Source organism: Aplysia californica, unplaced genomic scaffold (genome assembly GCF_000002075.1).
Source record: "Aplysia californica isolate F4 #8 unplaced genomic scaffold, AplCal3.0 scaffold00148, whole genome shotgun sequence".
NCBI classification, from domain to species: domain Eukaryota; kingdom Metazoa; phylum Mollusca; class Gastropoda; order Aplysiida; family Aplysiidae; genus Aplysia; species Aplysia californica.
The window spans coordinates 332,762-349,047 of NW_004797418.1; the positions used below are offsets into that span (position 1 = coordinate 332,762).

Consider the following 16,286-nt stretch of genomic DNA (forward strand, 5'->3'; position numbering starts at 1 on the left):
CATGCAGATACACTGCTTCAAACTTCAAGGGACAAAACTGTTGTATTTTGGGCTGCAGAACACACATATAGCCACTAAAAACCATCGCAAGTCAATTATTATGGGGAAAGTAAAATAATACCCCGCCATCGGCCGGGACAAAGAGAAACATCGTCAGCATTTAGTTTTAGTAAGCGTTTTACACGGCACTTGCAACAATAAGGACATATAAGTGCTGAATATTAGAAGTGTTGCAAGAGAGTAACAAACACAAAAAGGAGGAGAGATAAGGACAATAGACGTTTGAAGGAAAGAAGAAGCACTAGAGCACCCGCCTACCACCCACATTGTCAGCATCATTTAACACGAGCCAAAGTCATTTTTTGAGGAGTTGACACAAAAAAGAGCATCGAAATTAGAACCCTGACTTGAACACTCACTATCTTTCGATTACAATAATAATAATAATAGTAGTAGTAGTAGTGGTAATAATACTAAATATATAGAATGTATAATTTTAATTAAGAACTAGGAAGGAAATAACCAGACAAAATACAACTATTCAGTAAGATGTCACTTGAACTTGAAGCCATTTTCAAATAACAGTTTGTAGCGAAAACCCTGAAACTTGAAACTGACTTGGGTGGCTGCGGAAAGACACTGACGAAATACCAAACCACAAGAGACAGCTATATGGGAAGGTCAAAGAAAGTCATGAAAATTCTTTCAGGGACACTCAATAAATGTGCAAATTAACAAAAACAAATTTTTTAAAAGAGAAAAGAAACAAACTACATTACAGTGAAAAAGGTCAAAATTATCAGAAAACTTTCAAGGTAGGTCTACAGTTAAAATTGTCAAAGAAGGTCACCAAGTGTCAAGGGGTTAAGAGGTTGTTCTACACAGGTGGACGCCTTGGACAATGTCATTATAAGTTCTAAAAAATGCAAAGTGTGAAATGGGAAGTAATCATGTATGGTGATTGTCTTGACAATGACAAGGTTTGAATGTATCTAAAAATTTCGCTTTGGGGAATTTTCTGGTCTGTCACTTCTATTCAAAAGTGCCCCAGCTCTATATATATATATATATACCGTAAAAATTGACCAAGACGGCCACCCATTGTCGAAGAGAAAAGCAGTTGTCCTAGAGAGAGGTGGATGCCTTGGACAGTGTTCTTACAAAATAGAAAAAAGAAACAAACAAAGAACAAAGTGGGAAGTGAACAATTGACTGGACGAATAGTGAATGTTCGAATGTCTCGGACAGGTGGCTGTTAAAAGTGTATTCTACTTTTACCCAAGGACGAGTGTTGTGATGTAAATTTACACAGAAAAATCCTCCACCAAGCCTACCTTGCTGCACGCCTCCTGCCACAGAGTATATAACAGGCACTAAACTGTCCACAATAATGAGCTTTAAGTCCCTTGTATCACTGGAACCCTGAAGGGGGGAAAATAAAAAGAAACTTAAAACTCTTTCACTTTCAGTTCATTTGTCAACAAATTTTAACATTTTTTGTTGTTGTAGAAATGATTTTAGTTTTAGTAAGAGTTTTATGACACTTGCAACCCAATAAGGTCATATAAGTGCCGAAGACTAGAGGAGTTACAAGAGAGTAACAAGCATAAGGAGCAAACCACACCAGAGCACCCGCCAACAACCCACATGTATTGAAATGATACTTTTTCAGCTGACAAAAAAGTAAAATAAGCACATCTAAACTCGCCCAAAAAAGTCAAGGAACAACTTGAGTTTTCACCTGTCAAATTTAAACTTCAATATCTCACAAACCCGTTAAGATCAGTCAACCAAACTTGGCACACGCACTGACGACTAGACACAGTTTGCCTGTACAGCAAATTTGCCTGCATCAGCCTCACAGCGACGGTGCAGAGCATTCTGAAACACAGCCGAAAAGCATAAAAAATGGGCCTAATTTCTTTACTTCAGCAACATTGGCATTGGGACTGTTAGCTAAAACTAAGCTTGGCAGGTGCTAAACAGATGTCTTAGCTGTGAATATTGCTCATTTACAACCCTTTATAAGCCAGCGTTTTTCAGCCATGTTTCATTGCAACACGATGGTCCAACGACGTTCCCTGCCTGATGTTGACAGAGGATGAGCCCTTGCCTGACTCCAAGATGGCTTCACATTTCGAGTCTTTGCACGTCGACTTAGGTTGTCTCCATCAGTCATATAGAGGCTGCAAGAATGATGGCGAGTGACCGGAAGGGTCCAGGAGAGGCCTCAACCAGGGCCGCCCCGTTTGACCAAGGACAGCATCGACCGGTTCATCGTCAGACAGCCGGGACGTCACAAACCACCTCTGCAAACGGCATCAGGGACCAACTACGGGTGACAGCCAATGTCCACGAGAGTGAGGAGACGGTAAGGAACCATATCCGTAGAGCCAGGTTCGCTTCTCGTGGTCCCTGCCAGGCGCCCAAGGCACATTCCGCCCCACAAAGCAGTGGACAAAATGTCAGTGGGTCCAGGTAGTCTTCTCGGATGAATCCAGATTCAACCTGCTGCACCCAGACAGGCGAGCCTACGTCTGGAGGCACCGAGGAGAGCTATTCCACCCTGAATGCATCCAGCAGGTGGCGCCTTATGCTGGATGGTCCGTTCTGGTGCGGGGAGGCTTCTCAGCTCATCACAGGACCCCCTGTACCATATACAGGGCAATTTGACCGAGACAAGGAACCGGGAGGAAATCCTGCATCCCCTTGCTTATCCTCTACTGCAGTAGATTAGACCCCAGGCTGTACTGCGGGATGACAACGCCTCGCCACATCGCGCACGCATCGTGGGGGACTTCCTGCAGCAACGAGCTGTCACCCACATGGACTGACCAGCTTGTAGTCCGGATTTGAACCCAATAGAGAACGACATTTGGGATCACATTGACCGGTGGATAAGGGACAACCACCCTCCTACACAAAAACTTCAACAACTCTTGAGCTGCCTCGTCCATAAGTGGCAGAACCTACCGCAACAAGTTCTCTGAAGACATTTCCTGTCCATGCGTCGACGCTATACCGAGTGTTTGTTTAAACGGAGTGGTTTCACCCACTATTGACAATGCTCATGAAGAACCATGGCTGTTCAGACTTTTGAAATCAGACCAGTAAGACTTAAACTCATTTTACATGAACTTCTCGTAGTTGTTGAAATCTGAAATTGTACAAATTTAATCTAGAGCAGTGGTTTTCAAAGTGGGCGCTACCGCCCCCCTGGGGGGCAGTGGCGACAGTTTGGGGGGCGCTGTGGCAAAATTGGACGATTGGGGGGCGCTAGTGGGCGTTAAGGGGGCGGTGGGAAATTTTCATGAAATGCACAAAAATAAATAAATTTTTTAAAATGGTGAAGGGAAAGAAGCCACATAAACAAAACCCAAAACAAAAACTGATACATGTAACAGTTAAAGAAATAAAGAAATGATTTAGCTTAGGCATAGTTTACAATACTGCTTACTATCAGAGAGCCTGTATTACTACTAAGAACGTTCGTTCCCTGCACGCAAAGCCCATATAAAGAAGATTCATTCCGCCAAATCTGACCTAGATCTGGCATACTTCAAAACTCTAAAGATCAATTTTCAGAAACGATAACCAGGTAAATTGATTTTTTCAACCAACTTCGATCAAACTGATGAAGACTTACGAGCAACATAATTTATCTTTGCTAATTGCTAAAACAGGCAAACCCCAAACTATCAGAGAGGACCTCATATGGCCTGCGATAAGAGAGGTGGTCAGCACAGTCCTGCACCGTGCCCTAGAGCCTGTGGTGAAAATTCTCCTACTAAGTGACAATACCGTTCAAAGACGTATGGATGAGATGTCAGCAAATGTTGAGGAACCATTGTGCAAAATGCGTAAAGGACGTGAGTTCCGTCTTCATAGAGGGTGAGGAAATAATGCAACAATTGTTATTTGTGAAAATGTTGGAAATAGATACCAGAAGCGAGTCCATTTTCAAAGTGGTCCAAGAATTTTTCGAGGAGAAACATATACCTCTGACCAATATAGTTGACTGTACAATATGGGCACCGTCGATGACAGGTCAGTACCGTGGATTTATGAGCTTCTTAAAAATATCAGTCCATGGAGTACTTACTGTTCACTGTCCCTTTCACATACAGCATTTGGTAACAAAAAACCTGAGTGATAGTCTGCATGACACACTGGCCATTGTCATCAAGTGTGTGAACAAGATCAAAGCCTATGCTTTGAATTCGAAATTATTCCAACAGCTGTGCCCTGAAAATGACGAAGACTTTCAATGCTAACTTTTGCACACTGGAATCCGGTGGCTCTCAAATGGAAACTGTTAAACACGATTGTTCTGCCTGTATGACTCCGTGCTGGAGATTTTTTCCCAAGAAACAGACAGTGATCTCTGTAATAAACTGAAAGAACACAATAACAACATTGTGTTCATCACAGATCTTTTCACAAAGTTCAACAAGGTCGATTTGCAGCTGCATGGGGATGACACCAACCTGATCAAGGCAAAATCCATGTTTCGTCATTCTTGTCGAAATTGGAAATATTCCGCCGAAACATTAGAAGAAGAGAATTTGCTCAGTTTTCTAGCTTGACGAAGACATTGAAAGAAGGGCGGGTGTCTGACGAGGAATTAGAAATATAATATGTCAAACACCTCAGAGATTTGCATGCTGATATGAAGACAAGGTTTACTGATATTTTTTAATTGGAAATTCCAGACTGGGTACTGGACCAATTCAACACTGAAAAAGATGGTAACTTGCTAGTAACAGCTTGAGAAGAGCTTCTGACGTTGAAATGTGATTTTGAAATCAAACCATTGTTCAAAAAGTCGTACCAGTCATTCTGGTTGAGAACTGTTGTGCAAGACCCTCCCTGTGGTAAAAGATCAAGTTGTTGTTCACCGCTTTTCCCACCTCCTTTATACTAGAAAGGAGATTCTGTGCAGTGACAAGGTTGCTGAAGAAGCAGAGGAACAAACTAAGGATCACAGAGCGTGGCGACTTGCGTCTGCTACTGACCAATCTGAAACCTGATGTTGATAAGTTGGTTTCGTCTCACCATGATGTCCATCCTGCCCATTAGGTGCAGTGTCAATGACTTATTTCTTTATTCTAACTCCATAGTTTACCCTTACTTGATACCTCAATGTGTATTTTCAGTTGAGTTTTTCTTTCCTTTCCTTAAGAGGGGGGGGGGGGGCTACACCCCCAAAAAGTCCAAATTCGGCTCAAAATTATGGAATTTGAGCTGTAGGCATTTTTAGCTTCCTCAGCCTCTCCTACAACTATTTCATTAGATAAGAACCCCCCAAAACAGCATTTTTTCCCATACCGGGCATGTTTGTCACCACATTACCTCATAAAGTCAGTATTTTATTTTTCTTAAACGTTTCATAAAGATTATGTCAATCTGTTTTCAAACCAATGATCACTGATTTATTTGTGTTTTGCTTAGAATATGGGATAATACATGTATTATTTTTATTGATGTTAATGACACTGGTCGTTTAATACCGACGACAACTATAATATGCATAAAATGAAAGCATTGTGTTCTCAAAGCCCTTGGATAGTATTGAAGAAAAAATTTGATTTTCGTACACGCTTAATATAAGATTCTATAAAGATGGTGATTTGTGACCCTACTAATGTTTCTGTTCAGAACCAAATCATTAGAATATAGGCAAGTTGTTTTGTACCCTGCTTTTTGAGCTCTCTAATTATTTGTGATTGTTATAGATCTATGCATGTCGCTATGTCAGGTTGATGGTTAGGGCAGAGTGGGGGCGCTGGGACTTGGCTGGGTGACAAAGGGGGCGGTGGGCGAAAAAAGTTTGAAAACCACTGATCTAGAGAGTCAAAAGCATCTTTTTTGAAAAAATGAATAAATTCGGTTAAAATATTCTTCAGTTATTTTTCTTTGAATTTTTGTTCCTTGACTTTTTTGTGCGAGTTTATTAAGAGCTGTTTTTAAAAACAGTTTGTCACCTCTACAGCATCTCTCAGATTTGTACATTGGTATTTTGACAGAACAGAATCCTGCTGAAAATGCATCCAAGCCCGGACACGCATGCACACAGACATACGCCTTTCAACCATAGATGGTGTGACCCTTAATTTCTCATAGGACAGCTTGTGAATGCTGCGTTGTGTATCAGTGACCAAAAGCGATACCATTTTTGGGACGGTGAAGGACTGACATTGACAATACTCACAAGAAGTTAAAAAAAGGAAATCATGTATTCTTCCAAAAAACAGCACACAATAATGCAGAACCATCATCACTCAAAACAAACAAAATATTATAATTGAAAAATATGAAATGCAGGTTTAGAAATAGGAGCCTGGCTCTGATTAATCAAAGAACATAGAACCGACACTTTAGGTGATCAAATGAAATTGTCACCTCAACATTCATTCGTTAAAGGACAACAATTTACAAAGTTTTTTCTGAAAATGCTTTAAATTGGCCATGCCTAGAATGGCGTATTAGTCCTTCTTCATCAGTGTCTTCGTCTTCCTTTTAAAAGCAAATAAAAATCAAAGAAGCTAAAAAAAAGAGCAGTAGTCTTATCCACACATCATAGAAATTCCTCGTTTGAGCTCAAACTAAAATAATCTTGCAAAGAAAATAAAGGCGTTCAAGGAATCAAGCACAAGACACTACAACATTTTTTTAATCAACTATTGAAACCGCAAGACACTAGATAAGTTCAGAAACTCACATAAAGATTGTTTTAAAAGCCTCAACAAGCAATTGTATGGAGATTTTTCAAACAATGTATTTGTGATTTTTAGAAATACTTTGGTACCTCTGCCAGTTTGGAGGCTAAATCCTTCAGCACAGCAAACAGCTCCCACACATCAAAGGCTTGTACAGATCTCATTTTCTTAAGGCAGGAATGGAGGGTTTGCTCATCCTGCAATATAATATAAACAGTCTAGCAAGCACATTGCAGACAGATTCTAAATCACAAAATTCTCCTTACATATTCTTAGTATTCAAAACATGCACATCGCGTAAGTAAACAATTCATGATTGGTGAAAAAAATTGGTTTCACCAAGGGTAGTTCTTATTAAAGGAGACGGCAAATTTCATTTACCGAAGGAGCCATCAGTGAACAATAGTGTATGATATCTCTAAGTTTAAACTCATTAAGTACATGACATGCATGGATATAAAAATGTCTCATCCAAAATTTTTGGGCAACACTTTTAATCTCTGTTGCACACAAAAAATATTCCAAAAGGAATGAATTATATGGAAGTTCTGGAAAAGTAGGGCTTCTCAAAAACCTGCAACTAACCGGGCAAGTGTCGGTATGAGTCTTCAGTAGACACTCGGCAATGCTCTGTGGGCTGAGTGAGCAGACAGTGTCGATATAAAGGACGGATTGCCCATCCGTGCTGATCGTAGTCGCACTAGCAGCATGACAGATCTGTGAAGATGTAAAGCTGTAAATGGAGACAGCAGGGGGAAAATAGCAGAGTGACATTCATTTTAATTGTTATGAGTTATACCCCACATTGCAGTTCAATATTACTTAACATTTTAGAGGGAGAAAAAAGGCAGGGTCCATGTAAAACTGAGCAATGAAAAATTTGCATCCTTCTTAAAGGCATGTGATTCCTTTCTTTGAAAGTCAGATGTCTTGAAATCATCATGTTATGCCATCTTCTAATGTTTTGAGCTCCCCTCATGGCGGACCGGCAGTGGAATTTTAGTTGCAGCAACGGGTTCCCCACCGAGCGCCTTTTCATGGGGGTCAGCGGATCCCTGTCGCCGCTCTGTCTGGGCTGACTTAATTTTTGGTACTTTCCAACGTGCAGTTTTAGGTATAACCTTGTACTTATGGTAATTATCACTTAATGCACCCAAAGCACGCATTTCTGCTCTTGAGACTCAAAAAAGAATGGACACTGTAACTTGTCTGGATATTTTGTTAGACACGCTGAGGCCTGCAATGCTAAATTGTAGCATTTTTTTAACAAGTATGAATGAAAAAAATCAATATAAAAAAAACGGCTCGACAAAAACAGTCGAACTTTTGGAACATGAATGACATAAAATTGGTGCAGATACTCAGAAAAGATGGTATGCGCATATAATAGAAAGCCTTAATTTTGCAACTTTATCCATCAGGCACACAATTCGCTATGAAGTAATTCCTCCAATACAACTTTATATGCCTAATATAATTGTGAATATTTGCATATTTTCTCGAAAGTTTATAAAAATTACCCTGTAGTATCTCTATGAAGAAGTAGAAATTGATTTTAGTGCCAGAATACATCTACAATGTAATACACGAACAGTAACTGTTACACTCCCGAAATTCCTTACTTTTCTTAAAAGGCTAAGTCTAGGTTTTGTAAGTTGACTGAATAACAGGGATGACTTCTCGTAATTGGGTTATAAGAATAATTTCTAGCTTTCCAGGGACACTGAATCAGCACCAGACTTTTCCAGCTTTTTTTACGTTTCTATGACCATTTGCAATAACTGACAATGTGACTGATTTCTTTACATTCATAATTGTGTCCGCGCATATTTCTCTCACAAAAAGCAAGAATGATTGTGTTAGCTGTGATTATTTTTATTCCATACAAAAAGTTTATTTCTTCCCAAGTTTTTACACAGTTTTGTGTATTTAAAATCGCATAAAATATATCGATCTTTCCAAGTTGTATGCATGCTGCCACAGACACAGCATGATTCATGAACAAACAAAAGCAGAGTAACTTTCTCTTGTTTAATGGTAAAACAAGACTGAGTGTTTTTGTCAAATTCTTCTCTTATAACTCTCTTATAAATTGATTATTAGAACTTGCGCAGATTTAAAATTTCTCATGGTAAAAGACATGATATTCGTAGTCAGTTTAACACAGATTTTGGAGAGATCTGTCATGCCGTTTTTAAATAAACAATCATTTATTCATAAATATGTAACTAAAATAGGACAAATTGGGTACTCTACAAACACTTGTCGAGAGCAAAAAAAACTAAGGCACAACAATTAACCATTCCAATGCAAAATTCATCTCAAGACATTGAGACACCAGCAAAGTCGGTTCAGGGTTCATTAACCCCCTGACCCTGAGCCAGGGAGCTCCGGCGGGCTGTTGAGTCATGCTAACTAAAAATAACAGAATTGGGTGAAAAGTGACACCATGCCCTTGACATAATTTGATCATTTACCAGAAGTGTCAGTATCTACTTTGAAAAACTGAAAACACTGAAAAAAAACTAAATAATAAAATACTTTAAATCAAGCATGACAATTCAACTCTCTGCTCTCTCACTCTCTCCATCCAGTACATGCTGAAGTACAGAAAGTCCCACAAAAAACTTGCACATGCATCCACAAACACATTGATAACAACACACAATGTTACAGAACAACTTGAACAAAGAAAAAATTTATGCTGAAAAGACATATATATGTGAGGCAGAGTGGTGGAATCAGGCACTTATCAAAATTATGAAAATAAAGAAACTTACACTTTTCTGCTGGTTTGGCAATTTTTATCGAAATTGTGGGTTTTTTTAGCTCAACACCTTCTATGTCCATTTAAAAACCCATTTCAGAGTGAATTATATTGAAAAGCATTGATTAAAAGCATAAAAATATTTTAATTATCGGTTTCCAAAGACTCTGAAGCTTAGTAGATAATAACCAAACTTTGGCAGCCATTTTCTCACTAGTTTTACCTCTGAAACCAGGCGACCCATCTCATTCAAATTCAATCACAAATATCTAGACATTTCTCAAGATAGATGTGTAATTCTATCATCGAAAGCAAGGCAAATGAACATGCTTTAATGGTGATACAAAGAACTCCACATGCCCAAAAATTAACAAGCACCTGACTCCACCGCGTCATGACACATTTATGAGTATTGGAAATGTAGGTAATTATATTAAAGCTGATTTTCCATTTCAACACCGAAAAGAAAAAAAAGGACTTGTTCAAAATTACAGAGAGATATTAAGTTTAAAAAGAACAGCTTACAATACCGTAGTTTTACCAGCAGCACAATCCCCTGCAAATTCAGTGACCTCCCCTGTATATAAACCTCCATCCAACAAGTCGTCAAGCCTGTCAAAGAAAACAAAAAGTTCAAATAAAACGACTTTGAGCCACATGACCAACAAAATAAAATAGTTGACTATTCCAATGGTAAGTATGCTTCACACCCCCATTAGCACAGTTTAAATGAAAGAGGAGGCGGGCTGCAGCAGACGATGGAAATACTTGGAAAAACAGACTTCCCCTTGTGGGAGTAAAAATTCACGTCTTTAGAGTGCAGTGGAAAGACAAGAATTTTGCCACATACACTGGAATAATAAATTCAGACATTTATACCTTTATATGACTGTAAAACACAGCAAACCCCATAAAAGTGACAGCTTGTCAACCGAAAACAAAGTCATGTCAATACATTATTTCCACAGAACTAGACAAAATTTATTATGTGAACGTAACTGTATTTTTGTGCAGTTTTGCTGTGTTATGAAACAATTATCATGTTTACTGAGAGTGAAAAAAATTCCACACTTAAAGCCACATAGACAGAACAAGCTTCATAAGCAAACTTGTATTTTATTCTTCATCTGATCATTATAAAATTATTCATCAATAAGGTACAAATAAACATAAAAGAACAGATAGATCTAAAAGTATAAAAATAACATAGTCTAAGAATGTACTTTATTCCTATTTCTCTTTGTCCATACTATTCCTATTTTTTCTTAAATTTGACCAAAATAATATTTTTGCTCAAGAAGGGGGTTATATACATATGAAGGAAATGCTGTCATAGTTGAAAAAAAAAATAAGGTTGAGAAAACCAGGATGTCTACTTTCTTCATCCCACCAACAAGGCTGTATTTTAGCATAGCATGTCGTCCAAATTAGGAAGGGACAAACGCAATTTGTTTGTTTAGAATGGAGTTTTACGGCGCTCGCAACTGCATAAGGTCATATGAGCGCACGAAACACAAGTTAGTTTTATTCGAAACAGTTAACTATATGGCTAGACTCGGGTCAATAGTTAGATAGTTTGATCTTAAAAGTTAAAATATTTAAAATTCCGTGTAAATATATTTTTCAATCTAAAACAACTTTCCTAAATAACATAAAAAATTTTAATAATTAAATTTCACTCTATAATTTCCCATAAAGGCCAATGGCCTTCATAAAATCTAAAATTCTGTTGAGAACAACGACGGAAAACAGATCTTGCAATTTTTTGCATTTACAGTATTTCATTCGGGTCTCTCCGAAGTCTAGACATTCGGTTAAAATGTGTCTAATGGTAAAATCAGTGTCGCATACGGCTTCTCTTCTCCCTGAGGGAGGTATTTGTGTGTTTCTGAGACACATGGCTCAACATAAGAACTTCGCAACCTTGCTCTCAGTGGAAAGATTGAAGGCAAATGTGGTAGGGGCAGACTCAGAAAAAACATATTTGAAAAAGCATGACAGATGGGTGGCAGGGAAACACCAAAATATGTGGGATTTTTTAGAGTATCCAAGCAGAGAAAAGAATGGAGAATAATGATCATCAATGTCTGTCGCAGATCTAGCACAGGACGCTGCACAGTGCCGACCGACAGTGGCATGTTTGTAAACTATTTTGTATTTGTGTAGTATTGTATATATTCATTTGTGTATTTCTGCATGTATTTATGCTTGTACATATTCATAATTATGTTTTTATGTATGTAAATGTATGTTTGCCATTGTAAAACAAAGTGCCCTTTTGGGACAAATAAAAAGTGTAATTTATTATTATTATTATTATACTGATGAGGACTTTATTTGTTTGGTACTATCTAGCAACACAGCTAATCTTGGGCACTAACGAGACTTAACAGTTGCTTGCCAGTGCCGTAAAGCTCTTACTTAGGGCTCGTGTCCATTGGGACAGAAACGAACCGACCCAATTCCGTGCGTCTCTCCAAAAGTCAGTTTTTTTCTAAGAAATCAGTGAAAATTCCCTTTGGTTGTGTCAACAGACATGACACAACATGCCACGACAACAGGGCGAGTAGGTTGGAAAGCTGTTTGCAGCATTTTAGCCCAGCCGAGAGGTAACCCATCAGCCGTAGGGCCCGCCGGAGCTAAAAAAAACCCTCTAATTTTGATTTCGGATTCAAATTCTAAAGTCATATTCGTAATCAGTGCCTCAAAATTAGCAAAGTCTACGCGCAAACCACATGGTTTAAATGCATATTAGCAATTTTACCAATTTTCCTTTAAAACCCATACTTCTTTTTCCCGCCTTGGGTTAATGTGACTTATTGACTATTCATAACCCCATACCGAGAACACAGCTCGACACGACAGCTGTCTAGCATACACATCCGGGGAATAGGTAGGCCAACAGACTAGAGACTAGACGTGTCTTTTCCGAACTGTGTGGACACACAAGGTGGAAACGACCCGACCGATTTTCCTCCTCCCTCCAAAAAATTGGGTCATGTCTGTCCCAGTGGACACGAAGACTAAATGTAAACTGAAAGGACAATCAAGAGTAAAAACATTTTTGACTGTATCCTCAACTCAATGTACTTTTCTTCATACCTGTCATAGCCCGTGGACAAGGTGGCAAAAGTAGTCAAGGCACCATTGTATAACAACGCCGCTGACACAGGGTATGCAGCATGCTCAGCCAGAAGAACTCGCTGAATAGAACACAGGTCCTGCAAAGTCAAAACAAAAATAGCAATCTCCTGAAAAGTTGAAATATCCCCCCCCCCCCCTCCCCAATTAAAAATAAAAAATAAAAAATAGAGTATCAAAACAATGAGTCACTCTCCTCCCCTTTTCCAACTCTCTCAGAGTCCTTTTCTCAGCAAGCACATTTCTTTCTATAGAAGAATGTGCATGTTTGTGCATACACTGAAGAATGTTGTCAACACTATTTAAGATTTAAGAACAAACGCCAAAGAAGTGTAATTTCACACAAAAGGCCTTCAAAACAGATGGCAAAACTATCTTTAAGCAGAAAAACAAGACCACATACCGACCTTATAAATAGATAATAGTCAGACAAATAATAATACATTACAAGCACTGACAAAACACAATATAAAAAGTAACTACTCTTAAAATATTTTTTGGGAGACTGTTAGATGAATTTGTTCTTCGTATTTACACTATTAATTATACAGTCGAACCTGCCCTAACGGCTACCTCTATAAGACAGCCACTTTCCATTCCCCCCTTGCGTTTTTTCTACATAATCTAACTGTGTAAAACGGGCACTTGTCCAACGTGGCCGCGGCCACCATATTTTAATGCACAACCCCTATCACACTAAGCAATAACACCTGTCTTAGACGGCCACCTTCGTGACTCCATTACATTTTGTCATAAATTGTGCATTGGCCCCTGGCGTTGTGGGCGAGCCGTTATAAGTCAATCACCTGGCGTTGTTGTTAGATAGTCCCTCCATGCAACCGATCATGTTGTGTAGGCCCCTCCCACTGTTGACCAATAGGTACCAATTTTCAGCTGCTGGTGAGGTAAGCGTGTGATCCTTCATAACCCATAAGCCCCGCCCAGAACTCATACACAAATTGTCAAATTGTAAGTGAGATGAGTGGTCACTGTTTACCCAGTCTGTAACAAAGTAACAAATGACGTCAACATGAACTTGCGACAGAAGCGTAGCTCGTTCTTCGAGTGGTGGCAACCCATGTGTTTGTTTAAACATGGCACTCGGTCTTTCTCGTCTGATACATTTCATTTTATTGTCACCCTTGCGCAAAATCGGCAACAAAATAAAAATTACAAACAAAATACAACCAACAACAACCAACAACAACAACAAAAATGCGGCTACTTTCTATTGGGACCTCAGATGGGAATGGTTTGTTTTCTTCATCTTGATCAGTCCTACCTAAGACGGCCACCTGTGTTATAGGGCCACTTTTCTACTTGACAATGGTCTTTTACACAGGTTTGACTGTAATTTCCTTCATGATGCTATCATGTAGCAGAGCTGCACTTGACAGCTATTCATTACGACAACAGCTATATTTCATCAAGAACAGATTAGGAGGATAACAGTAAAGGTAAAAACAAAAGAAAAAAAGGAGAAGGTGAAACATTTGTGTGTCTTAACTTTTTACCTTAATTGTCTCACCTTGTAGGGTAAGTGAAGCCTCTGAGAGAGAAGTTCTGGGTCTTTGGAGATGAAATCAGTCACAGTTTTGATCGAGGCATCTTGTAACTTCTGCCATGTTTCTTGCGTAAGAGCTGTGCAAAGACCGGGCAAGAGAGCCATGGCATCGGCCTCTCTTTTCTTTTTAGGATATATTTATCTTGGATATTACGACTTTTTTCTTGACGAGAACAGTGAAAATGTACTCAGTTCATCAAAGCCCTTAAAGATTGTGTGTAGCCTGCAAGTAAAAGCAAATAATATTATAAAGCAACTCAATAAGTTATGAAAACTGAACCTGAAACTACTAATAAAATAACACGACACTGCCTCCTCACTGTTTTGTGTACTTTTTTATTTTCAATTTTTTGTACAGTTTTGCTACTCTACAAAACAATGATTGATCTTCATTGTCAAATAAAATATGTCAAATTGTATTTGTAACCCAAGGTTAGTTAACAGAGAAACAAAAGTGTTACAATTACAGCAAGAGTTTTAGTTTAGTTTAGAATGGGGTTTTAAGGCGCTTGCAACTGCATAAGGTCATATGAGCGCGCAAAACAAGTTGGTTTGTTTCTCAACAGCTCACTGCTCCGCTTGATTCTGGTCAAAACATCAAATCAAAATTGTTAAAATAACTTAAAACGCGAAAAATCGAGTGTAAACAGATTTTAAATTTAAAACAACTTCCTTAATATATATATATAACACTTAAAAATCCATTTTATAATTTTCCATAGAGGCCAATGGCCTTCATAAAATCCAAAATTCTGTTGGGAACAACGACGGAAAACAGATCTTGCCATTTTTTGCACCTAAAATATTTTTTTCGGGTCTCTCTGAAGTCTAGACATTCGGTTAAAATGTTTCTAATGGTAAAATCTGTGTCGCATCTGACACAGAACGGCTTCTCATCTCCCTGGAGGAGGTATTTAGGTGTCAGGGCCAGGTAATCGATTAAAAATGATAAGGTCTCTTCTATGTAGGAGCGTGTAGTTTGTAAGTGAGGTGATGCAAGACAGAGAATCAGAAAGGATAAGGAAAGATTTGTTTTCTACGGAGTCTAGTGCCATGTCAATGGCAGTGGCCTCCGCAGAGAAAATGGAGGCATCGTGATGAAGTCTCCTCTGGTGTGTACTGTTGGAAGATAGGGCTACGGCTGCGGCGCCCACATCATTGTCCTTTTTGGAGCCATCTGTGAAGATAAGCTCCGCACCGGGGTATTTTTCTATAAGTTTTTTGTATTCAGCTTTAAATGTTTTGGTGTTTGTGCTTCCTTTGTTGTGTGTGGTCAGCTGTAAGTCTACTTTTGCCTTGGTGAGGTGTCACGGAGGGAGGTTGGGGAAAAGAAATTGTTAGATGTCTTGTTTGGAAAAGTGTATGTTTTTGAGATCCTCAAGGATTCTGAGGCCGAAGGGTTTGACAAGTTTTTCGTTGTTTTGGAATTTGTTTATGGTGTCTGGGTTTGTTTTGAAAATGCAGTCGAGTGCTGGGTTCTCTGGTGTTGAGCTCTGTTTAATTGCGTATTGTAGTGAGAGTTGTGTGCGTCTGAGTGTGAGTGATGGTGTGTTCGCCTCGGCCAGGAGGCTCTCCACTGGAGATGTGCGGAAAGCCTCCAGAGCGAGGCAGAGTCCTTGGTTTTGCATTGAGTCTAGCATTTTTAGGATGTCTGGTTTTGCCGATACGTAGACTTGACAGCCGTAGTCAAGCCTGGATCGGACAAGGGAGATACATACAAGTGGAGAAGGTGTTTTGAGTCCCCGCCCCACAGCGGATGCGATAGAATTTTCAAAGCGTTTAATGCTTTCTGGCCCCTCACAAGGTCTTTGATGTGCGGTATGAATGTGAGTTTTTGTCTAATATAACGCTGAGGAAACGAGCCTGGTCCTGGACGGGAATCCTTTCCCCGTATAGTGTCAAATCCGGCTGCAGTACATGGCAGAAGTGTACTGCAACCGTCTTTGACGGGTAAAACTTGAAACCGCTATTGTTTGCCCACTTTTCTAGCATCTGCATTTGCCGCGGCTGCGATTTTTGGCATTTTTCAAAACAAAAAACAAGAAACAAAAAAACCCCGCAAAAAGCAAAAGCACCGCCGGGTAATACAAAATCT

The 16,286-nt window shown here is 39.2% G+C and overlaps 1 protein-coding gene across 1 annotated transcript in view; it reads right to left on the reverse strand.

The window, feature by feature from the left end:
• LOC101863430 (DNA repair protein RAD51 homolog 4) overlaps positions 1-14,918 on the reverse strand; it is a 37,856-nt gene extending 22,938 nt beyond the window's left edge. Inside the window, exons 1-6 of the mRNA XM_013081841.2 lie at positions 14,156-14,918; positions 12,589-12,707; positions 10,017-10,098; positions 7,305-7,436; positions 6,809-6,916; positions 1,335-1,422 (exon numbers count right to left, since the gene is read on the reverse strand). Of these exons, the coding sequence (XP_012937295.1) occupies positions 1,335-1,422; positions 6,809-6,916; positions 7,305-7,436; positions 10,017-10,098; positions 12,589-12,707; positions 14,156-14,296 (670 nt within the window). The 5' untranslated portion in view covers positions 14,297-14,918. The remainder of the gene's footprint in view (positions 1-1,334; positions 1,423-6,808; positions 6,917-7,304; positions 7,437-10,016; positions 10,099-12,588; positions 12,708-14,155) is intronic.
• Positions 14,919-16,286: the final 1,368 nt, after the last annotated feature.